The sequence below is a fragment of the Aphis gossypii genome, chromosome 2, assembly GCF_020184175.1.
Source record: "Aphis gossypii isolate Hap1 chromosome 2, ASM2018417v2, whole genome shotgun sequence".
In the NCBI taxonomy this organism is placed as follows: domain Eukaryota; kingdom Metazoa; phylum Arthropoda; class Insecta; order Hemiptera; family Aphididae; genus Aphis; species Aphis gossypii.
Genome location: NC_065531.1, coordinates 36,135,843 through 36,160,215, shown reverse-complemented (window position 1 = coordinate 36,160,215; position 24,373 = coordinate 36,135,843). Strand labels below are relative to the sequence as shown.

The 24,373-nt window shown below is 25.2% G+C and overlaps 4 protein-coding genes and 1 long non-coding RNA gene across 9 annotated transcripts; 2 read left to right on the top strand and 3 right to left on the bottom strand.

Annotated features, from left to right (window-relative positions):
- Positions 1–3,443: 3,443 nt before the first annotated feature.
- On the bottom strand, positions 3,444–4,312 carry LOC126550077 (uncharacterized). The gene is made up of 3 exons (XR_007604091.1): positions 4,166–4,312; positions 3,814–4,057; positions 3,444–3,644 (listed from the first exon to the last, which is right to left on the bottom strand). It is a non-coding gene; the product is annotated as an uncharacterized LOC126550077 (long non-coding RNA).
- LOC114127097 (arrestin domain-containing protein 3-like) lies at positions 3,930–8,878 on the top strand. Of its 2 annotated transcripts, none has more exons than XM_027991236.2 (6): positions 3,930–4,072; positions 4,181–4,333; positions 5,827–6,035; positions 6,910–7,092; positions 7,163–7,354; positions 7,423–8,878. In XM_027991236.2, the coding sequence occupies exons 1-6, from the start codon at positions 3,958–3,960 to the stop codon at positions 7,843–7,845; spliced, it is 1,275 nt and encodes a 424-aa protein (XP_027847037.2). In that variant the 5' UTR covers positions 3,930–3,957; the 3' UTR covers positions 7,846–8,878. The 2 variants fall into 2 exon arrangements, with proteins under 2 accessions (XP_027847037.2, XP_050056941.1); XM_050200984.1 differs by having other exon boundaries at positions 3,946–4,072; positions 4,202–4,333.
- Positions 8,879–10,280: 1,402 nt separating this feature from the next.
- LOC114126970 (E3 ubiquitin-protein ligase RNF126-A-like) lies at positions 10,281–18,615 on the bottom strand. 4 transcript variants are annotated; one of them, XM_027991047.2, is made up of 10 exons: positions 18,344–18,615; positions 18,048–18,094; positions 17,685–17,904; positions 17,493–17,603; positions 16,051–16,160; positions 15,066–15,164; positions 14,837–15,003; positions 14,539–14,654; positions 12,554–12,669; positions 10,281–12,327 (listed from the first exon to the last, which is right to left on the bottom strand). In XM_027991047.2, exons 3-10 carry the CDS (start codon positions 17,772–17,774, stop codon positions 12,021–12,023), a joined length of 1,116 nt encoding a protein of 371 aa, XP_027846848.1. In that variant the 5' UTR covers positions 17,775–17,904; positions 18,048–18,094; positions 18,344–18,615; the 3' UTR covers positions 10,281–12,020. The 4 variants fall into 4 exon arrangements, with proteins under 4 accessions (XP_027846848.1, XP_050055952.1, XP_027846854.1 ...); XM_050199995.1 differs by lacking the exon at positions 18,344–18,615 and adding an exon at positions 18,175–18,296; XM_027991053.2 differs by lacking the exon at positions 18,048–18,094.
- Positions 18,616–18,627: 12 nt separating this feature from the next.
- LOC114126994 (3-ketodihydrosphingosine reductase) lies at positions 18,628–20,360 on the top strand. The gene is made up of 7 exons (XM_027991071.2): positions 18,628–18,887; positions 18,946–19,111; positions 19,260–19,402; positions 19,464–19,655; positions 19,743–19,910; positions 19,999–20,100; positions 20,154–20,360. Exons 1-7 carry the CDS (start codon positions 18,765–18,767, stop codon positions 20,268–20,270), a joined length of 1,011 nt encoding a protein of 336 aa, XP_027846872.2. The 5' UTR covers positions 18,628–18,764; the 3' UTR covers positions 20,271–20,360.
- Positions 20,361–20,826: 466 nt separating this feature from the next.
- LOC114127105 (arrestin domain-containing protein 3-like) lies at positions 20,827–24,136 on the bottom strand. Its single transcript, XM_027991247.2, has 6 exons — positions 23,707–24,136; positions 23,477–23,629; positions 23,204–23,412; positions 22,183–22,365; positions 21,933–22,124; positions 20,827–21,848 (listed from the first exon to the last, which is right to left on the bottom strand). The coding sequence occupies exons 1-6, from the start codon at positions 23,819–23,821 to the stop codon at positions 21,417–21,419; spliced, it is 1,284 nt and encodes a 427-aa protein (XP_027847048.1). The 5' UTR covers positions 23,822–24,136; the 3' UTR covers positions 20,827–21,416.
- Positions 24,137–24,373: the final 237 nt, after the last annotated feature.

Genomic DNA, 24,373 nt, shown 5'->3' with positions numbered 1-24,373 from the left:
TTAAATTTACATTTATACCGATAATACAGATATAATTGACTATTTATATTTTATTAATTATTATACTACCTAGCGATATTTATGTAATATGTTACTGGAACATACAAAATAGTAGTATAGTTTCAAAATTCAGACGAATCAGTAAAAAACAAAATTACAAAATTTATTTACTAAAATGTCTAATAAATAATGTTGATACAATTGAAGAAAAATACTATATAGGAGGTCATTGTCTAAGACAACGTAATTTATGTTAATATTTTAATTTTAAGCAATACCTACCTACATATAAATAAAAAAATAGTAAAAATATAATAATATAATACATGTACACAAATTAATATGAATTATATTAAATAATACACATAGGTACCAGATCTATTATATAAATTACATAATAATAAAAAATGTTTTCTATTTTTGGACTTTTTCAGTCACCAAAAATGTGCTTCGACTTTTTGTCCCTAAATTTTACGTCCTAGATTTGAAGTTAACTATTGATAATGGGTTGCTATTTAAATTTGGTATTTACTTTTTTTTTAAAAATACATACTTAGTTTTTAATTTAATTGTCTAAAAATAAATGTAGAGTGAAAGATGCAACAAGAAATATGATGTAGTGCCTGTATTAAATAACTATATTAGAGAGCTTTTTTTCAACCTATATAAATCACATATAATGCTCCGATTCCGGTCAACAATAGTACCTATTTAATAATGATGAATTCGGAATTTTATTATGATGACATTACATTACTTTACAACACGATTAAAGATTTATCTGAAGGTATATCTTTAATCGTGATTTACAATGACTTTAGACAGTGTAGTCTGTAAAAAAATCTGGAAAAAAACCATTATCTTGCTAACATTTATATATATTTCATAATATATATGATTAAAAAGAATCTAAGAAATTAAGATAATTGGGAAAAAAGCAATCGTCATATTTTTGTTTTTTAAATACTTAATTAATAAGTTAATTTTGTTTCCAAACACCATAGACTTAAAATAATAGATTTCAAATAATTTAGAAAAGGTACATTTTAAAATATAAAAATATATAATAAACTTAAATGCATACTATTACATATTGCATTTGTATCAATATAAAACATAAATTATCATACAATTTACCTATAATGTTAATCTTATGGTATGAGATACCTAAAACTAATAAAAAAATTGATAGATCATGTTGCTTATCTTTATACTCTTCGATTCAATTTTTCAAATTAAATTGCATTTTTTTATACTTCTTAAGTTCTTTTTGTTGTTAGACAGTGCTTAATAATAACCGCTGTTGGAGTTTCATTTCATCAGCTGCAACTTCCAGTCATATATTTTTTAATGAGGTTCCAAATAGAAGGATGCTCATGGCTTACCAACTAGAGAATCTATTATCGAAACTTCCAGTTTGGTTAATTATACGTTTGGTATTATTTAGTGTACCTATATTTTCCAAATTTAAGGTGGGAAAGAGGTGGTATTTTACGGAATTTTAAAGTTATTTTCTTGGCCGATAAGTATGTATGTCCATGGGCGCCCATAAGTAACATTTTAAAAGGGGAGGGGGTCAAAATAAAAAAAATTCTCAAATGTAATGTAATAAAGATAATAATAATATTATGGTAATATTATTGAGCTACAAGTTTTAAATATTTTTTGTCCAGGGGGGGGCATGTGCCCCAACTTAACCCTCTCAATGGGCGCCCATGTGTATGTCCCATTTATTTATGTCTGATACTCTGATCAAAATATTACACCATGTCATGTGCTTCTTAGTTCTTTAGCCATGATTTTAAGTAAATAGGACATTCCTTCAAGTACTGAAGTATTAATATTGGCAGAAAATCCAAATTGTCAACTTGTCCATAAAATTAACATAAACTTTTTCATTTTCAGTAAAAATTTTCCAAACTAAACTGCTGGATTTTCTGATGTGCTTTGGGTCAATTAGGTAAAGTAACCTAACCTATATAACAATTATAACATATTAAATAGGTAGTTAAAAAAAAAATTAAAAATTAAATAAAACCTTAATGGGAGAGGATAGAGGAAAAGGGGGAAAGGGCTATACAAACTAGAAAATAACCACGTATATTTTATGTAGTTCTCTAATAAAGTATAGTCAGTACCATGATATAATTTTATCATGGCTTGTACCAAATAAGAGCGCATCGGGCGTCGGACAAAATTCGGACAAAATGACAGACTATATATTATATAGGCTACCACAGTGCGTTTCGGCAGCGCGGCGGCAAGGTTAACTGTTTATACAGTGATGAGTGTTATATATTATCTCACCATTTCAACGGTATTTCGTGGTTATTTTTTCTCGTATTGCTGTATATTATATTAGTCCGAAGAGAAAATCAGAATAGGCATGTAGTGAATATGGTGGGTGAGGTAGTGAACGAAGTTGATAGTTTCAAATACTTAGGATCCGTATTACAAAAGAATAGTAGTTTTGACGAAGATATACCTATTATGCATAGGATTAAGCGTAGAATGAAGTGGATGAAGTGGAGAGAACTAGAGAAGCATCAGGTGTTTTATGCGATAGAAGAATCCCAATCAGGTTAAAAGGAAAATTTTATAAGACAGTAGTAAGGCCGCCGATGATGTATGGATCGGAATGTTAGGGTATAGATAAAACAATGGAGAGGAAAATGAGTGTTGCGGAGATGAGAATGTTAAGGTAGATGCGTGGAGTGACGAGAGAGGACAGAATTGAAAATTGAGGACAGAAAATGTAATAATTTAATTTGAATACATTGACAATGTATATATACATTTTATAATTTATTTTTAAAATTTACTTAATTGTGGATAAACATATACCATATGTCCATATACCTATATTATAAACTGATAAGTAATAGAATCAATACAAATATGATGAAAATATAAATTAATAATTGTAATAATTAGGTATGTTTTAATTTTAATAATATCTAATAAATTGTAAAAGCTTAAAATAATTTTGAATAAATCGTCAATTATAGAAATATTAAAATATATTATATCACTACTGTTAATTGGTAATTACTAATTACTTCTGAAGTGTAAAAAAACTGTCAGGTATTATATAAAAAAAAATTCAATGTGGGTATTCACCATCTAGTTCCATAATCAAGGTCCTAGCAAAACTATTGGCCAAAGCTGCAAAATACGAATAGAGGAACGTCACAGATTATAAATTATCAACATTTTATACTATACTGACAGTTTTTTTTTATAGTTGATCAGATAAAGTATTGTCAATCTTGAGTGGATGATTCATATTTCCATATGAACATTTAATCATTATTTGTATTTTTTTATTATAATTTAAATCAAATTTGATTGTCATCAGTCCAACAGATAACAAATTCCTTAAAATCTGTTTGAAATTACAGTATTCTTGTTGTATGCGGTCCACCGTCTACCGCACACTTTTGTCATCTACCACCCATCAATGGTAATTTTTAACGACTTCACGATGATGACGATTAAACTTTTTCTTGATGAATCTTTTATATTAATATTTAATAGTAGGTATAATACTTTAATTAAACCTGGGTCTGGCAATAAACGTGAATGTACTGAATGTAGCCGTAAACGTATGAGATAGATAATCAGTTAAGTACAGTTTATTCGTGCTGTAACAAATTTGAATGGTTTTTAAGAGATGTGAAATTATATTCTAATACTAACATATTTTTTGATAATTATTATTAATTTTTCCATAGATAGGAAATGTAAATTTTTTTTTCAAATTAAGATTGGATTGTGACGTGAATTATTGAATTATTTATTATAATTGTATACCTTAATAATAATTATTATTAAATACACTGTAATTAATTTACATATTTATTCATATGTTAATTAAGTATAAAATGTATGCGATGACTACATATGAGATGTAGAAACATGCAGTAGCTCACACACAACAACAATTCTAAAATAACAATGGGTGTGCATAATATACAGATAATTTTTGATGATCCAACAGCAGTATTTACACCAGGTCAAACCATTACTGGACGAGTCTTAATTGAGATTAGTAGATCTGTGAAAATCAAAAGTAAGATTTATTAGATAAGATTGCATGTGATTGATTATTAAAAAATAGTAGACTGTATTTAATATTTATATAATGTATAATCGAAATAATTACCGGATGTTTTTATAGATATAAAATTGAAATTCCTAGGAGTAGCTAATGTTGATTGGTCTGAGACTGAATCTCGGACTAACAGTGATGGCCAAAGTGAAAACCATTCAGTTAGTTATACTGCAAGAGAAGAATATCTTAAGAGTAAAATGTTTTTGGTTGGTGAAAAAGGTAAGAATGTAGAAATAATTTATTTTATTATTATTATTTTGTATTTTTATAACAACTTTACTTCTTTTAGTACCTTACCTTGAATGGCGAACCTGAGCGAACCTCTTTCGGTACATAATCGGAAAAAAAGTCGCGGCAAAATGTACCGAAATACTTTTTCTTGTTCAGTTTTACACTTGTACTTACTACTTAGTATTTAATGTGTAGTATATTATAAAGTGCTTGTAGATATATATATATGTTACGGGAAAATAAGTATGAATACCGGTAAAACCTAGAATACACAAAATTGAAAATAGTTTGGTCAAACCACGAATGATTTTTGTAGTTCAAACTTTTACAAATGAGATTCGGTAAATCTTAGGATAATCTAACTAACTCATGTAAAAGTTTTCTGTGGTGAACATTCTGTTAGATACTTCTAATCATGCACTAAGGACGATGTTTCAAAAGATAGTGTTTCATAATAATGAAACAACATAATATTATATCTATTTACAATTTATATTAATTTTGTTTTTATATTTAGTTAAATTTTTAATTTATAAAAGACTGACAATAAGTAGGAGTTTCGAGAACTACTAAAAAACTAGACAAACTCAGACAATAGAAATACAAAAATTATGTAGGTATGCTATGTACCTATACAGTACAAGCGGGGAAAATCTTTAAAATAAATTTAGAACTTTTTTAACAGCTCGGTTAGTCATAAGTCATAAGTCATAACATAAGAAAAAGGTGTGATTAAAATTTTATATCGTAAATTGTATTGTTATAATTATAAATTGATACTACCAACCTGGTACCTAACCTAATCAATGGTATCTACTACTGACTACTGAGTACTGATAATTGTATAATATACTATTTTAGACTTATTTAGTTTCCTAGAGTGGGACTTTTATTTTTTGTGATTCCTCATTTTGGCGCACGGTGGGGGGGGAAAACTGGGACATTTGCCCCCCCCGGATTTTCAAAAATATTTATAAAATTGAATGTTTTAAGATGAATTACTATTTACTATATAACAAATCCTAACATTACCCCTCCTAGAAAAATTTCTGCAGGCGCCTATGGGTACAGGCGCCAAAATTCTCTGAGTTTTAAAAAATAATTGTATATCTTATCAGGGAGTTGTGAAATTAAAATTTGTCAAAAAAAAAAAAAATTACAAACAAAATAGGTATTTAAGGAAGCTTTTATATTTTTTATCTCAAAAGTGAGGAGTGCATATCTTGGAAAAAATTAGTAGTTATATTTGTTATAAATAATAAATATATCATTTTCATTGAAATAAAAATGTTTTGCATTCTATTAAAATTGGTTAATGTACAATCTTGGATACACTAATCTAGGTTAGTCAGTCCTGACCTATAACACCGGGCTATACCTAATACAGCAATTGACCATTAACAATACAATTTGATATAGGATAAGCTGGGAGTTCATTTTTATTTTTATATTTATTTATTTACATTTATCATTAATTTTAGGTGAATTCCAGTTGGAAGTTGGTGAATATATTTATCCATTTAATTTTTCTTTACCACATCAATTACCATCAACATTTAAAGGTCGACATGGGAAAGTATGTTATACTGCAAAAGTTAAAATTAATATACCTTGGAAAATGAATAAAGAGAAAGAAATAATGTTTAAAATTATTTCTTCTATAAATTTAAATGAAGATCCATCATTAGCTGTAAGTATAATATTTTTTATTCTTAAATTAAGAAAAACTAAGTTCTTCGGACACATTATGAGACATAACACATTCATTACAAATATTATGGAAGGGAAGATAAATGGGAAAAGAAGAAGAGGAAGGCCGAGAGAGACAAATCTGGAAGCATGAAAAAGCTATTAACTCTAAAGAGCTATAGTGAAATGAAAAGAATATCAAAAATAGAGAAGATTGGTTGAAGCGACAAGGCAATATTGCCTTTAGATAAAAAAAAAAAAAAAAAAAAAATTATAATTAATAATTCCTAACGCGTAATGTCTAATGCAATGTTTATTTGATAATCTTGAATCCAAAGATATCCTCTACTAGGCGATCTACAACTGTTTCATGTACTATTAAACTATAAATATGAGAATATAGTCTGCTTTAACTAGGATATTAATTTAATTATGATTATTGTTTTTATTTATTATGTCTATTTAAAAGTGGTATTATTTTTTATTCATTCAAATATGAAAGTAAGTATGTTAAATGGATTATTTAAAAAGTACCAACCTTCATAGAAATAGTTTTATAATCTATAAAAATAAATCATTATAATTTAATTTTATATTAGTTTTTATTTTGATAATTATTTATTTCATGAAAAATCACAGAATTTATAGTACAATTTGTATTGTTGTCTGGTTAATACACTTTTAATATTATTACGGTAGATAATAGTTGTTTTTAAATAACTTTTTTCCCAGTTTTTCATATACTGGAAAACAGCTAATACAACTTTAATTTTATATTATAATTTTTTAAAAATATTTTACTGAAAGATTGAACAATATGATAAAACCAATTTAATAATTTAACCTAGCCTAACATTAATTATATCAATTTTTAGGAACCCAAGAAAGAAATAAAAGAGAAGTTTTACTGTTGCTGTTTTTGTAAATCAGGTCCTTTGGCATTGATAGTATGCATCCCTTATAGTGGTTTTGTACCCGGACAATGTATACCAGTTACAGTTGAATTGGATAACAACAGCAACGTGGACGTAGATACTATTAAAATAAAACTGGATAGAGTAAAAATATTTAGTAACATAGATTTGATAATATTTATTGATTTTAAGAATATTGTGTTTTATTATATAGGTAGTGCAATTTAAAGCACGGTTTCCAAGTAGTAAAACAAAGTCTGAACTATTCAAGATTGGAAATGTATACATAGATGGTGTAAAAAAACACACTTCAAAGACACGCATGGAACAACTTCAAATTCCAAATAGTTTAGAGATACCCAATTTAAAGCATTGTGGAATTATAACTGACACATATTTTTTAAATGTAATTATGTTGCATAATATTATTGCTTTGAGCAAATAATTTAATCAATATGTTTTTTGTTGTTGTAGGTTGAGGCTTGTGTTATTGGTACACATTTAAATGAAGTAGCTTCTCTTCAAATAATATTAGGTAATATACCATTGACAATAGCTAGCAATGTTCATCAATTTGATTATTCTTTTCAACCATCCAATCAATATTGTTTTTCAAATGAACTAATTCCAACAAATTCTTTATCATCTACTGGTCTTAATGGTTCAGTTTTGGTTCCTGGATATGCTCAATTAGAAGTGCCAAGAAACCAACCATGTACTATGGCACACAATGCGTCTTCTCAAAATCTAGAAAATAATATGATTCTTACACAAAATTATTCATCGAACATTCAATTAACTAAATTCTTGGATCCACCACCACCATATCAATTTTCAGATCCAAAAACTACATCTGAAATTCCTACAACTTCTTTTAAGCAATATGGCCTGATTTAATAAAATTAGGGCCAAGTGCACTATTTTTTTAGGGCCCTCCAAGTCAAAAAAATGTTCTAGAAAAAATCTACATAGAGGGGGGAGGGGAATTGTTGATAATAATAAAAAAAATATTTGCATGTTGTTAAAAGTGTTAAATACCTATCTCAAAACTTGTAAAATATTTGTACTATATTTCATGTACTATAAATAGAATTTAGTTATTTGGTCTAGTAAATTAAGGGCAACGAAAAGATAATACTAATTAAATTACATAACAAAATTATAATATATTAAAATATTAAAAATACTTAAGAATCTTATTATATAAATTTAAATTTAAATAATTAATCTTCCATAAAATTAATAAAATTGTAAAATAACTTATTAATTAATAATTTATTTTATATAATTAAAATGAAATAAAAAATGATCAATTTCCATAATTTCTATTTTTATAACATTTTCTTAACCTTTTTATTATTATTATTTTAATATTTTGTGATGGTAACTAATAAGCACTAGGATGTGGAATGACAAAAATAACCAAAATTCAACTGACAATTAAATGATAAAAATATACCTACTGAACTCTGAACATTGAACACATTGACAGTTGATATTACATTTTACAAAATAAATTGTTGTGGAATTAATTTAAAAAAAAAACAATTTTCTACAACATACGGATACCGGGGCCACCCATAAATTGGGAGCCAAGTGCAAGTGCTCCATCTGCATTTGAGTAAATCAGGGCCTGTAGTAATGTTGAATGGCTCAAGACAAATCTTGTACGACTTGCTTTCAATCAATAATCAGATAATTCTGGGGTGATATTTAGTAGTTTATTATATTAATTCATAAATGATTTTATTATGAATACTGTTCAATGATATGTTTTAAATATTTTTATTAAGACTTTTAATCAAGAATTTATAAATTATATATTAATGTTATTTTATAAAAATATGTTAATATTGCACATGATAAAGTTAGTCATAAACAAGTGAGAATTTTTTTTAAATATTAAATAAAAAAAAAATGTTGTCTTTAATTATTTGTTTTAAAATTTGGACATTTTAATAAAATGTTGAAAGTATAGTTGGTTACTGGTTACTGTGAAAAAAAGTAATGAAACAATGTTACTTTTATATTTTAGTAACTTAAAAGTAATCTACTAATTTAATAAATTAGTTTAATTTAAAAATTAGCTTATACAACATTAACAAGAAGACCTAGGTATTCACTATATTATTAAATAACCATTTTATAAGTTTAATTTATGGTAACTAGTAAATATATTTTAAGTGGTATTTCATTAACACTATATTCCATGTGAAAATATTCTAGTCACTAGATATTTTTATTTATTTTTTTTTTTTTTGAGAATATAAAATACAAGATTTAGAATCTATATATCTTTATGTCCATACACTTTATCTAAGATAAAAAAAAAGAATATTATTATATTGAATAAAAAACAGGATCATAACCAAATTCTTTTAGAAAAGGACTTTTCTCTTTCAAAATAGCTTAAATATGTATGTACCATTATTTGATTCAACAATAAATGTTAAAAAATAATTTATAGGTATTGTACATTGTAAGACCTCTTTATAAATGGTTTACAATTAATATTGTGATTCCACCAATCAAGTATGGAAATAACATGAAATAAATAACAAAATTTAAAAACTTTCATTAATAGACTATTCAATAAATTTATAAAAATAGAAATAAGATCTGCTAAAGAATAAAATAGGAACAATAGGGTACATAAATAAAATAAACAAATTTAAATGTCAAAATAAACAAGAGACAGAAATCCCATTGCTGCTTGTAACTATAATCAAAGGCATCACTCTCCAATACTACTGATAAATAATATGAAATATATGCAATGTGTTTGAGACTTGAGTGGTATTTATTTATTTATTAATGATATTTATATACTTTATTAAGTATTAAAAATTATCAATCAACAATTATTTGAGAACACATTTAACACTATTTTACTGTATTGAATACATTTCTTCTATTGATTTAGTTTCTATTTTTCAATACTAAATATTTAGATTTGTTGTAAAAATATATGATCATCATTCACCACCAAAATATTATTACTATTATATATAATATGTTGTTAATATTTTACTAGCACTAATTTTGAACAAAAAATGTTTTTAAAATATACTTACAATCAATAAAATGATTAAATGATTTATGGAAATTTAAATTCATCTTAATATTTATAAATATTATTTATATATTTAATATGTATTATATTATTTTAAATTTTAATACATTAATATTGTTAGTTAATAAATAATTGAAAATAACAATAAATGAGTTTCTATACAGTACTTTGATGAAGAATTTTAGTTGTCTATTTTTATATAAATAATTTGAATTCATTAAAATCATAACCAAAACTATATTCATATTTATAATTAGGAAATGTATAATAATAAAAAAAACCATATCTGTGTTTATATAATTGACAACACTACTCTGACTCATATTATAAGAGTAACATCAGACAATTACGATAATTACCATTTTTCTTCCAGTTTCATTAGATCACACCCACAATTTAAATCAGTTTTCATCAATTTGTTGACAGCTTTCGTTTCTGATAGTCTGATGCGGTCAAAAAATTGTTTTGCAGTGTTATTACAACTAGGCAATAATTGAAATAATATAATAATTCTCCTGAGAGAACAGAAATTGAAGCATATTAGCCATACACTTATGCAAGGAATGTAAATGAAAAGGAATACTATTTAAATATATAACAAAAAAATCATTTGATTATTTTAAATACCACTCAAATAATTCTTTTAAGTATTTTTCATAACATTGAAAATAACATACATAAATATATCCCTTGTAGATTATTATGTGAATTATGAATGAAAATAATATTCTATGTTAAGTCTAATTAATAGTAATGTGATGGTAGAAATAGTAAATATTTATTTAGTTAGTAATGATAAAAATTAAATATAAATGATAGCAATTTTTAATAACTTTGCATCACCAAGAGTTTCAAATTTATTATGTTATGGTTTACATTTTTATAGTTTAAACTTTAAACGTATCATCATGTTAATATATTTTCTACTAAATAAATTATCTTAATTAAGCTCTCAAATATAGAATTAACTAGTGCATAATATAATACAGTTTGATTTAATAAAATGTAGAACTCCAACAATATTGATGGGTGTTAAAGTATTTTTATTTACAATAATTTGTTTTCTATTTATATCTAAGCGAAAGAATTTTAATACATTTTAGGATATCATAAAATGATTTATGAAAATAATAAACAATAATTTAACCAAATATGACTATACATATGCTTTCACTAATAAATATAAAATAAATAATCAATTATGTAATATAATTTTAATAAAAAATAATGAATAGAAAAAATTATAAATGTGAAGTTAAAAAAAATTAACACACATAATAATTATTACAACAAATGTTGTCACTAGTACACATATTATATTCATTATTTTTTTGTTTAATACACATAAAACACAAAAATTATAATATTAAATTTAACTAAATCTACATTGGATGATATTACCTATGTACACATTTTATTTTATTTACCTAAAATTTAACCCATTATAGTATTAAAAGCATAAAATATAAATTAAATTATTTATTAAAATTACGAATTTTAGTTTCATAACATTGAATAGCATATTATAATGTATAGTGTAGATAAGTAAACATAATTTAAATTAAGTTTTATAATGAAAAAGACATAACAATTTTAACAATCAATAGGTAAAATTGAAATTTACCAGTTTGGTAGAAAATAAGCATTATAATGTCTACTAATATATTTGATAAATAACTAATTACAATTGAGACTCGGGTGAATTAAAACAGTGCAATTAAAATATATTTAAATTCACATACACAGGAATTCATATATATATAATAATATAATATATATTATATATGTTAAATACCTATTGAAATAACTAACTGACAATTACTAGTAAAATTATAAATTGTCATCAATTATTGTAATTATGTTATAAAAATATTTATAAATGGTTTAAAAAAAAAATGTTTGATTAATTGTTATCAATTGAATATATTTTTTTCATTTTCATGTATTAAACAGTAAACTCATATTGTACTAAAATCATACTTGTATTTACTAGAATAGACTAGGAATTATTTGTATTATTCACTGCAGGTAAATTTTGATCATGATCAGTTTCCATAGGTTCAACATCAGCAGATGAAGTTGACAACCGTTGGTCACGTAAGTTTCTAGCTGTGACGGATGAATAAGTGGACATACCTGATGCAGCAGCTGGAGTCTGTGTAGTTGATGATGATGATACTATTGGAAGTGGCAAACTAATACCAAGTTGTGTAGGCCAATCAGATGATGTAGATGCCATATCATACTCATTCATTGCCCATACAGGATCAGTATTATTAGTATTATTACGTGGGTTACTACGAGCTCTGTAATAATACAAATATAAAATAAATTAAATTAAATTAGTAAATCTTTAAATTCAGTATTGTTAATAATTTTAAACAAATAAAAATAGTCAATATTAATGATTATGGATACTAGATTTAAAACATCACTTCACAATTAAGTTAAAATTTTAAATTTAAATATAAAATACAATGAAACTTTCATTAAAAAAATTAAAAAATAAATATAGTTAAGTATATATCAAACCTAATGAGTGCTGCTAAATTTGGTCCAACACCTAAACTGATTCCTAGTGGATCTGAACTAATTGAACTTAACCCATCATCTGCTAAATATTTACGACAAATTGGACATGTACCATGCTATATAAAATAAAATAAAAATAATAACACACAAATATATTTTTTATCACAGGGAAAATCCTATAATTTTTAAAAACCCAATTTCACTAGTAAATGCTAGGAATTTACCAATAGCATTTAGTTAATGTTGACAGCATTTGAGAACTTTTACTAAAAAGGTTTAGTACATCAAACACTGATTAACAAAAAATGAATTAATCTTTTTAAAATATTATTTAAATAGACCGATAATATTTGCATAACTTTGCTCTTTTGTTATTGTTACCAGTGTTAGTATCATTTGAATTCAATGTGAATTGGGTATTGGGCCATTACCAACCCGCCCAGTTGAAAATGTTAACACCTCTTCGAGCTGTAACTGTACGATTAAAAGACCAAATCAATCAATCATTTAATACAAATTATACTTTTTATTTTTAAAAAAAATAATAAATAATATGAAAAAATAAAATAACTTTATTGGAAGCAAATACTAAAATTTTAAAATATAAATTACATAATTAACAGTTATAATTGTAATGTATGTATGTTATTTAATGTTGTACTGAGTGATTCTTTTATCAAACAACACTCATTATTTAAAAATTTATTAACATTTTTGAAAATGTTTTTCTATAAACCTTTTATAAAATATTCTCATTCAAAAAAGTAAAAGAATTTAAAAATATAATGATAAAAATGTTTATAAAAACATTAATCAAATTTGAAATAATGAGTGTTGTTTGATAAAAGAATCACTCAGTAGAACATTAAATTTTAATATACATATATCACAATTACATTTGTTATAATTTAAACAATTATAACTGTTATTTATGTGGTTTATATTTATAACTTATAAATAATATTAAAAAATATAAATACATAGCATTTAACATTTTTATTGTACTAATAGAAATTATTTTTATTTTAAATGCAATAAAAAGTATAATAATTACTAAATGATTGCTTTATTGATAATGTCTTTGCATTTTTCAATTACCGTTTTACTAAATGGTAAAATTTCAATAGTCTGCGTTGATTATCAACTATTATCAGTACTACAGTAATAATTAGTTTAATGAATATAATATAGTGAAATTTATCATCAGATATTATTTATAATTTTATTTTTAACTTTCTTTATTTAAAACGTATTAATATATTTTTAGTTAAACATGACAACTATTTATTTTTGAATAAAAAATTATTTAAGTTTAGTTAATTTGTAAATTTATGTAATGTTAATTAAAAAATAAAAATATTAATCAATAACAATAATTGATTTTTGTAAAAAATACTTTTTTACTTTTTTGTCTTTAAAAGTACTCATCATTACTCATAAACTACTAATACATAGATACAGTTAATTTTAAAATAGTATCATTTTATTAATAAAAGTTATACAGCTTAATATAACTAAAAAAACTTAACAATTTGGTAATTTAACATTATTACTTTTTAGTAAAAATTCAAAGAATCAAATATTTTCACCTTTTAGATATTGTAATTAGTAAATTCTAGAATTTACTTATACAACTAATGATAAAACTTAGTTTATACTGATGATAGTTCTTTTACAGTAGTCATAGGTTCATTGTTTCTGGTTTAGTATATTCTTTTAATAGTCTAATAAAATATGTATTTTATTTTTTAACCTAATTTATCATATATTTTAATGGTTATAATTTGAAAAAATGTTAAGATAAAGCACACAATTGTTTTTAATTATTACAACATAAAATTAATTTAAAAATTTGAATATTTAAATTCGATGCTTTATTTATTTTTACTAGTATGAAATACCCAACCACTTTTACCAATGAGTTGTTTATAAGAACAAAATTTATTTTATGGTCGAAGAAAAAAGTGACAGAAAAAAAAACTTACCAATTCTAACCAAGGTATAATACAATCTTTATGAAACATATGGTCACAAGCTAGTTTCATTACTTTTTCATCAATTGTAAAATCTTCCCAACAAACAGAGCATTGGAGTTTCATATCTAAAAATTAAAATCATTTTTTAATTCTAAGTAAAGTAATTAGTCAATTTAAATTACAAAAATAGTTATAAATAACTGTAATATATGTCTTTAAAACATCATTAATAGATCAACTACCAAAGAGACCAATAACTAAAATTCATATTTGATAAGATAAGATATGATTACATAAGTATTTTTACCTAAATGTTCTTGAGAAATAAGTGCTGTAGGAATTTCTTGTATTTTCTCTTTTGTTAATGGAGGAGGTCCAGCTCCATCAATCTGATTTAATAACTGTGACACAATCGAATCTAATCCATCTCTTCCCCAAACGTAATCACCCGGATTACCAAGTAAAAATCTACTGCTGAAATTTTAATTTACAAGAGTTATAGTTGTATACAAAAAAATATTATATAATTTTCTTACACTGGACTTGCACCCGATCGAGCATAATCAGCAAAATTGACTATGACATCTTCTACTAAATTTTCAATAGTCCCACCACCTGAACTTCGTCTCGGACCTCTGAAATACATATTATATATATTTTTTTTAGATTAATGGCCTCTAAATTACAATTAATTAGGCTATATTATTCATTTTTGTTATGCTTGTTTGAAATTTTTTTATTAAGTACCTTGGTTTAAGAATATTTAAAAGTTCTATTTTTACATCATTTCAATAAAAATAAATTTGATATAATTGTATCATTCAATTTAATTGTAACTCAATGTACTTTTCTAGAATAAAGAGATTAGATCATATACTAAAGAATAAAGATAATACAAAACTGCTAAATTATAATTCCAAAATGTCTAGCATTTCCATTCACATTGTCTAGTAGTGTGTATATAACTAAATTGGTACATGAAAATAATAATTTATACATCCGTATACTATGAGTTGAAATTTTAGGATTTGTTCAGAGCAATACAATATATAGGTCGTACATACGTTGATTCCATTCATTATATAATTTATAATCTAAGTCCTAAGATATTGGCAATCTTAAATTAAAAAATAACAAAACCATAATCATTATGCTAAATGTACATTCTCTAAGTTATATACTTATATTAGGCTTATTATCTTAATGCTTTTTTTTATCATTACCTATTAAGTAAATTTCCTTTTAAGCCATAAATATAAATGAGAAATTAGGAAACTTAATGGTAATAGACAAAATTAAAAAAAAAAACTAATACTATTAGTTGCACATATAAATTGATTAAAATATAATTGTAATCCATAATATTCAATATTCATGAATGGAAGTTAGGAATTATGTTTATATTATCACAATAAAATAAGTTTTATAGATTTGCAAATAATTAATAAATTGAATAAAAATAGATACATTCTTGTAACTGGTAAAAATGCCTCCTTAGAACACTAATATGTTTATATTTACCTTCCAGGTTGCAATGTCATTACGTGAGGACCTCTTGTTGTAAATCTACGACGACGAATATTTGACCTTCGTCTTCCAGCAAGATCAGCATCTGCTAATATTCCATTAACCTAAACATGTAATAAAAATAAAATTGAAAATCTAAAATCATAAATTAATATAAATCATTTAACTGTAAACTCTTGTTTATTTTATATTTAATGGGGAAGTGTAATTATTCAATAATTTTAAGTGATAGTATTACTTACACTATTCTAAATACAAATATAACAACTAAAAAATATCACCATTTTATATTTTTAATTCAATTACTTATATATAAGGTTGGTTACGTCTTATTAAATTCAAATTTGAGGTCTTGCTAAACATCAAATAACCCATGATTTTCAATCAATTGCAAAAGGTTATTAATACAGTACCATCCCTTAACTATATAAAATAATTTACAAACACTTCCATCAACATTTAAACATACTAATATCCAACAACTTCATAGTAACTCTCCCAAAAATACGCTATGCAGACTCAAATATAAATACTAAATAGTGAAAAAATCTATGAAATTAAATTTAAAATAGAGGTGCTACCAATGGGTTTTTTATTCTTAGCACACTATTCAAATCAATTTTTTTTTTATCTTGTAAATATCTAATTTACTTATTGTAAGGATTGTATAGATTGTAAATTTTCTTCTAATAAAATAAATAGACGTTTGAAGTAGAGAAGTAGAGTAGGTATTGAAAATTAATTCCTAATTCATAAACTAAGATACAACTTTAGAAATTATATATAAATAATCAATCTGAAATATCCAAAACAAAATTGTAAAAGTAAAATGTCTAAAATTTAAGTTTTTTGTTTAAAATATACATATTAAAGTGTTTACTTAATTCTTATCTAATTCATACATAATTTAAAAATAGAATAAATTAGATAACGAGTTTCTACTTAGTGGTGAATATTTCTTTCAAAAAACTAACAAACAAAACTGCTAGATTTATAGTTGAATAGTTCATGGGATTTTTAAGTAGGTATAGAAGTAGTTTTTGAAGCAGGATGGGGGAGAACGCCAATGAACAACTGCAATCATTAAACATGAACAGGATTATCAAGATATATGATATATTATGTTCTTTATAATCATGGTCATGAGTTATGAAGCATAGAACTATTAGAACTAATATATTTTATTTAACAGAGCATATATATAAACCTAAAAATAGAACCAAACGTTCATAACTAAGTCAATAATAGTAACTACATAATTAAAATTTCAAGTTATTCCCAAACATAATAAGAATTTTATAATGAAAATTATAAAATAAAATATTAGACAATGAAAAAAATGACCTGTTCCTAGGTTTAAAATTCTTTTTATCTCTGATAACTTGTTACTTATTTTACTTTAAAAATAGTATTATTAAAATGTATTAATTACATACCATAAAGTGTGCATTGGCAAATTCCATATCCTCATCATCTGGTTCCTCAGGAGTTTGTTGCTCTTCGACTTTTTCAATAAAACCCAAATGACAAGTTGGGCATGTAAAATCCTAAAAGAAAATAAGATGGGAATTAAGCATAAATCAATAACTTTGTAGTAAATACTTGTAGTGAAAAACTTAAAAACATACATCAGCTACACTTCCTATTTCGGCATCACAACTGTGACAAAAATAGCGATTATCGGCAATACTGTCAATGGGTCTTGATGCACTATCCATTATAAGTTAGGTAGGTATGCGGTCTTACAATAAATATAAGTTGCCTGTTTCTGGCAAACTAAAGTGTAATTCTGGCGAGAGTACGACAAGAATGCCTATACTTTGGCCACCGAATAATGTATCGTCCACACTAAAATTGAAATAATATATTAAAAACGAACTACTTTTAATATGCTTTAACAAAAGTTTAGTTAAAAGTTAAAATGTAGAATATTAAGTTATCCCCAACACTCGAATTCGTAATTTTGTAGTTTGTACTGATAAGAAAATTACTTTTTTTTAAGCTCTTAGTCTCGCGTCGTCATGAAATCGATTGTTTCCTAAACATAATGCATAACATATACATATTATATATTATATAAAAAATGATAAATCTATTCTGTGATTAAACATCAATTACCATATTATACAGATTACAGATAAAATAATAATTAAATACAAATATTTTGACGAAGCGATTATTAAAAATAATTTTCGAGTTGATAAATTAAATAATATTTAAAGAAACAAGTACAGATGATTTTTATAGTTGTGAATTTTAAAAATCTAAATTTCATTAAGTTACTTACCCAATGTTGGGAAAAAATATCGATGTTTGTATTGTAGTCATACTATATTATTGTACAAATTACAACAATTATACAGTAATTCCTACATTAAAGGACGATGGTGCGTCCGCATAACGTGTGGCCATGGTTTTCTTCGTACTGTAGGTTATAACTGTGTTAAGTTCTTGGGCTATTGCCTACACTGACCCATTGGTCATACTGATACGTTAGGACGGAAATTCAAAAAATTACGTATTCGTATTTCAATTCAAAATTCTAATTAAAAGTTTTTGATTATCATGTTTATTCATAAATCATAATGCCATAATCGTTCTCGATATTCTCATAAATAACTTATAACTTCTGTTTTCAATTCATTATAGTATTAACTATTATTATGTTTGTGACCATTCTTTAATTCTTAATTTATATTTCATCAGACATGGAATATATAATGTTAGCATTTATAACTGTTGGAGTTATAGTTTTGTCGTTTGTTTTAGCTGCAGTTTTCAAACATAAATTTATAGCTAAGAAAAAATGTTTACTTGGCCGTCATGTTATAGTAACTTAAAATAGTTTCGCATTTTCTTCTGGGGCTTTCAATTTTTTTATTTTTTCAGATTACGGGCGGTTCAAGTGGTATTGGTAAATGCATTGCATTGGAAGCTGCTAAGATAGGAGCCAATGTGACTATTGTTGCAAGAAATGAAAATAGACTTCGTTCTACTTTGAAAGAGATTAAAGGACAATGTTTAAATAATAATCAGAAATTCAACTATTTGTCTGGTATGTAGTGTGTTAAATATTTGGATACCCTATCTAATAAAATAGGATAGGTATTTACTATTTAATGTTTATCTTTATTTTATATGATAATGAATTAACTAATAATAGTTTATTAAATAAGGTTTTTAATTGATTGATTAATGTTTAGTTGACTTGGCTGGTGATTACAGTATGGTAGAAAAAACTTTTAATAATGCAATCGAAGATATGGGACCTTTATATTTATTCATAAACTGTGCTGGTATGGCTCTTTGTGGAACTTTAGAAGACATTTCCACTGATGATATAATGGTATTTTAATTTTTAATAAAAAAAAAAAAAAATAAGTTCAATTAGTTACCAATTGTTTTAGCAAATGATTAATACCAATTTGATATCAACGATTCAAGCTACTAAAGCAATAGTAAATAAAATGAAGCAAAATGGTTATGGAAGTATTGTTATAACTTCATCACTAGCATCTTTCTGTGGTATTTACGGTTTAAGTGTATACTGTGCCACAAAATTTGCACTAAGAGGGTTTGCTGAAGCTTTAAGCATGGAAGTAAAAAAATATTGAACATCTGAAGATAATTGATATAATATTCACCTTGTTATTTCTTTTAAAATTCTTATATTTATATACTTGTAGACAAAGAATTTTGGAGTGAAAGTGACATTGGCTTTGCCCCCTGATACTGATACTCCAGGATATGCTAACGAGACAAAAAACAAACCATTAGAAACGTTATTGATTTCAGAGACGGCTAAATTGTTTACACCAGAAGAAGTGGGAAATAAAATTCTTCAAGATGCATTAGTAATAATTACTAATTTTAAAATTATTTTATCCTAGTACTTTAAGATAAATACTTGTTTTATTTAAATTTTCCTTATGTATTATTTAGGATGGACAGTTCTTTAGCACTGTAGGGTTTGAAGGTCACATGATGACTACTTCTTGTGCTGGTATGGCTCCATACACTTCTTATTTAGAATTAATATATCAGGTAAAATATAATGCCAACCACAGAATTTTTTAATAATTTGTTATGAATTTCAGGTTTTTGGTGCTGGAATTTTAAGGTTGATAACTGTTTACTATCTAACTATATTTGATAAAATAATTAAAAAATGTAAATTAGATAGAGAAAATGTTAAAAATAATAAAACATTGTAATATATATGTATAAAAAACCTGTATCCTACTTATAAGGTGTTTGTTATTGTTACTATTAATTGTTAAATAAATGATTTTGACTATTTTAAATTCCTTGAAACTCTTTATTCATAATATAAAACAAATAATAAATATATATTATATAATAAAACAACGATGAAATTTCACAAAAAAAATAAAGTTATAAAAAGATTAAATATTTAAGCGTTTTACAATAGTTTAACTAAACAATTTAAGTTGTTTAATTTGTTAGTAATAAATATAATCATAAAAAGTAACACCTTAATTTGTATTATTTATTATCTCAACAAATAATTAATAGATAATGTTTAAGTATAATAGAAAAATGAGTTATTATTTATTACAAAGCTATTCAATCTGTTAGTAAGTTTTAATAATTTATTAAAAATATATAAGCTATAATATTAACTATAAAAGCACATTGAAGGCATAGTACATAATATAGGTATTACAAAATATTTTTGACATATTATGTTATAATTAATTAATTTTAACATTAAACATGAATCAATTTTAATTAAAATTTAACCCTCAATTTTTTTTTTACCAATTATTTTTTAATACAATATAAAATGTTTTTAAGTTGGAACAATCTGTTTGAAGCATTTTGATTCTGGTAATTTAAAAATTATTTAATACTGGTCAAATATATTTTCAATTCAACATAAGAACTAACTTGTGCACATGGCATCATTCTATGAGTTAACTACTGGTGATTAAATAAGTAGAGTAACGTCTTATATCACCAATAAAAACTCATTCTACTCTAGGTCATACTCTTATGTTGAACAGAATATAATATACTAGGTACTCGGTTAAATTAAAATGTTGAGCATTAATTGTATTAAAATTTAATATAAAAAATAAATGTAACAATAAAAATATAGTTAGATAAACATATAAAACATGGTAAAACTATAATTGATTATAATTTTTTGATGGTAGATTTAAAAACAGAATAACTAGAAAAAAAATTATTACCAGTTTTATTGAATGTTTTACAATTTTTAGAAAACCTATGTTTAAATTAAAAATAAATATATACTACTCAAATACCTGTTAAATCATCAACAGATCCTCAAAGATCTGGATATAAACTTAATCCAGAGTATCTAAGGTATAAGATTAAAGAGAAGGAGCAGAAGGATTTGCTTCTGTAGTATTCAAATTTGGATAAGATGGATTAAATGCCGGCTGTTGCATATTCACATCTGGATAAGGTAACTGAGATTGGTTATACATTTGTGTTTGAGGATACAACGATGGCTGACCAGGAATTTGTGCCGTATTCATAGGTTGTTGTGGATAAGGAATAAAAGGAGGTTGGCCATATGGTGGAACTTGCTGTGCGAATCCGGGAACAGGAGGAGGTAAATCTGTAGGATAGGCAGGAGGATTTGTAATGAATTGGTTATTTGAAGGATTATTTTGATCAAACGATTGAGCTGGAATATTAAATTGAGGTGCATCTTGGGCAATAGTTAATGGAATATTACCCATTGCAATTTTCACATTAATATCAGTGTTTTCATACATACCTCCAGCAACAGCTTCTACCTGTAAACAAATAAATAATTAAACAACTTCTGTTACATAATAGTAAAGAACACATCAAAATTACTATTATTTATATTTATTTACATTTAATATATATTGATCAGTTATAATTCCACAGTACTTTAGATTAGAAAACATCAAGCTATTAGGAACCACCATTTGCTCTGTCCATGTTTTTGAAGCATGAGCTTCAATACCTTGTAAACGTAAAACTGCAAGCTCAGATGAACTGAAGTTTGTTTTTTCATTTGGATGTCTTGCTTTAAATGTTAAGTCCTGTAATAATTAAATAATCTTCAGTAAAATTATTAAAATAACACATTTCAAGCATTACTCGTTTCAATTTAATTTTGACAGAATCAATTGTTACATTACTATTGTTATCTAGTTCAATAGTAAGGGGTATAATTTGTCCAGGTACAAAACCACTATAAGGAATACAGACTACCAATGTCGTTGGACCAGACTCACAGCAACAGCAACAATAAAATTTTTCTTTTTCTTCTTTTTTCGGTTCCTAAAAATGGCCAAGTAACAAATCTTAGTAATTGTATAATATTATCTATTTCATTAAAACCTAAATCATACTAGATCATAGGCATGCACTGGAATTTTTTGTAGGGTGTGCAGAGTTGTTTTAGTAAGGGTTACTTTACCTACTACAATTCAGTAAAATAATGTCTCTATATTATAATAGTTAATAATAAATTTAAATTTTTTTAGACACTGTTTTATTTATAATGAAAATAAAGAATATTAGATATAAATTTAATACTATTATTGTCTGTTGTATAAAATAAAAACAATTATTAATCTATAAATTATATTACATATTCTTACTAACCTACTTTCAATAGTCAGTTTTAAATAGGTAATTTAACAATTTTTCATCAAAAATTTAAAGTAGACACAAATATTTGCAGGGTGTGCAGCTGCACATAATTTAAATAAGGCAAAGAAAATTTTTCATTTTTATTTCTTATATGTAAGAATCAAATTTTATAAATAGAAAGCATTGACTTAAATCTTAAGGAACAATTATGGATTTTAAGCCCCCCCCCCCAAAAAAAGAAAAAATATATATATGTAATAGGTATCTCTATACTTTTTTAAAATAAGAATGTGCATGCCCAGAGACTAGTTTTTGTCAGTAGTGCCAGTAGTGGCCAGATAATGCTGATCTGTTGTCCCTATTGAATCTACCATCTGTTTTTTCTGCTATGTAGTGAAACCAAAACCCCGTGTTTTAGTCAATAGCCACAAACTCACTCTGAATAGAGTATAATTTTATAAAAGGAACAATACATGTAATCCAGGAGAAAATATTGACTATATTACATAAATATTATACTTGCAGCTAATGATGGTTCATCATTTAAATTTAGTGGAGAAATAACTTGAAATATTTTTTCTGTTTCTTTATCCTTGCCCCATGGAATATCAACTTTAACTTTTGCTGAATAACGAACATGTCCATGCTCACCATTAAATGTTGATGGTAACTGATGAGGTAAAGAAATATTAAATGGATAAACCTGTTCACCTTCTTCTAATTTTGATTCTCCTTAAAAATAAGATATGTAAAAAAAATACTAAATACGCGTTATAAGCAAATCATTTTAATTTACCTCCACCCCCAACCAAAGTCATTTTATTTTCAAAATATTCTTCTTCGGCATCATATTTGACAGAGTAGTTTTCAGTTTCACCATTATCGCTTCTACGAGATTCTTGTTCTGTCCATGACACTTGAGCTTCCCCTCGGAATTTCAATTTAACACCTATAATAATAATCAGTAACGGCCACTTTTAACATGATAAATATACTAGATACCTACTCTTTTAATTAACCACTTACTTCTTATTTTTACAGAACTACTAGTAGTTATCAAAACTCGTCCAGTAACAGATTGACCTGGCATAAATACAGCTGTAGGATTGTCGAAAATAATCTGTAAATTTGTCACTCCCATTGCAATTTAAATTTAGTAGATAGACGGTATAGAAAGTGAACCGTCAGACTGATGACAATTCAATTGATTGTGGTCTAAATGACAATAAAATAAGTAATTGAAATCGAGTGCCAACGATTATTATGTCAAATATTCAAATGACTAATTTTATGGTATGTATGTAATTAAGTAGGAGGTCCTAGGTATGCCACAGAGACGAGTAGCGAGAGGGTACCGTCTACGTCCGGCTGACATACTGAATTACTATTACTGTGTCAATTCTTAAAGGAGTGGAATGAGTGGATAGCAGTTAAAAATAACATCTTGTATCGTATCAATATTTTTTATCGGTCATTAAAATATTAAATAATTTTTACGACCATGGTCACCACTAACGGTAGACCCATGGTTTATCAACCACTTTTTTTATTACCTATTTTTAATATTTACCGTGGTATGTCAAGTTACTCCCTGGTTTCGTGATAGCACAATGTTAAACACATTATATATATATATATGGCCGTGATGTTAAATTTGTTATCAAAACATTACATTCGATTCAATATTGCATAA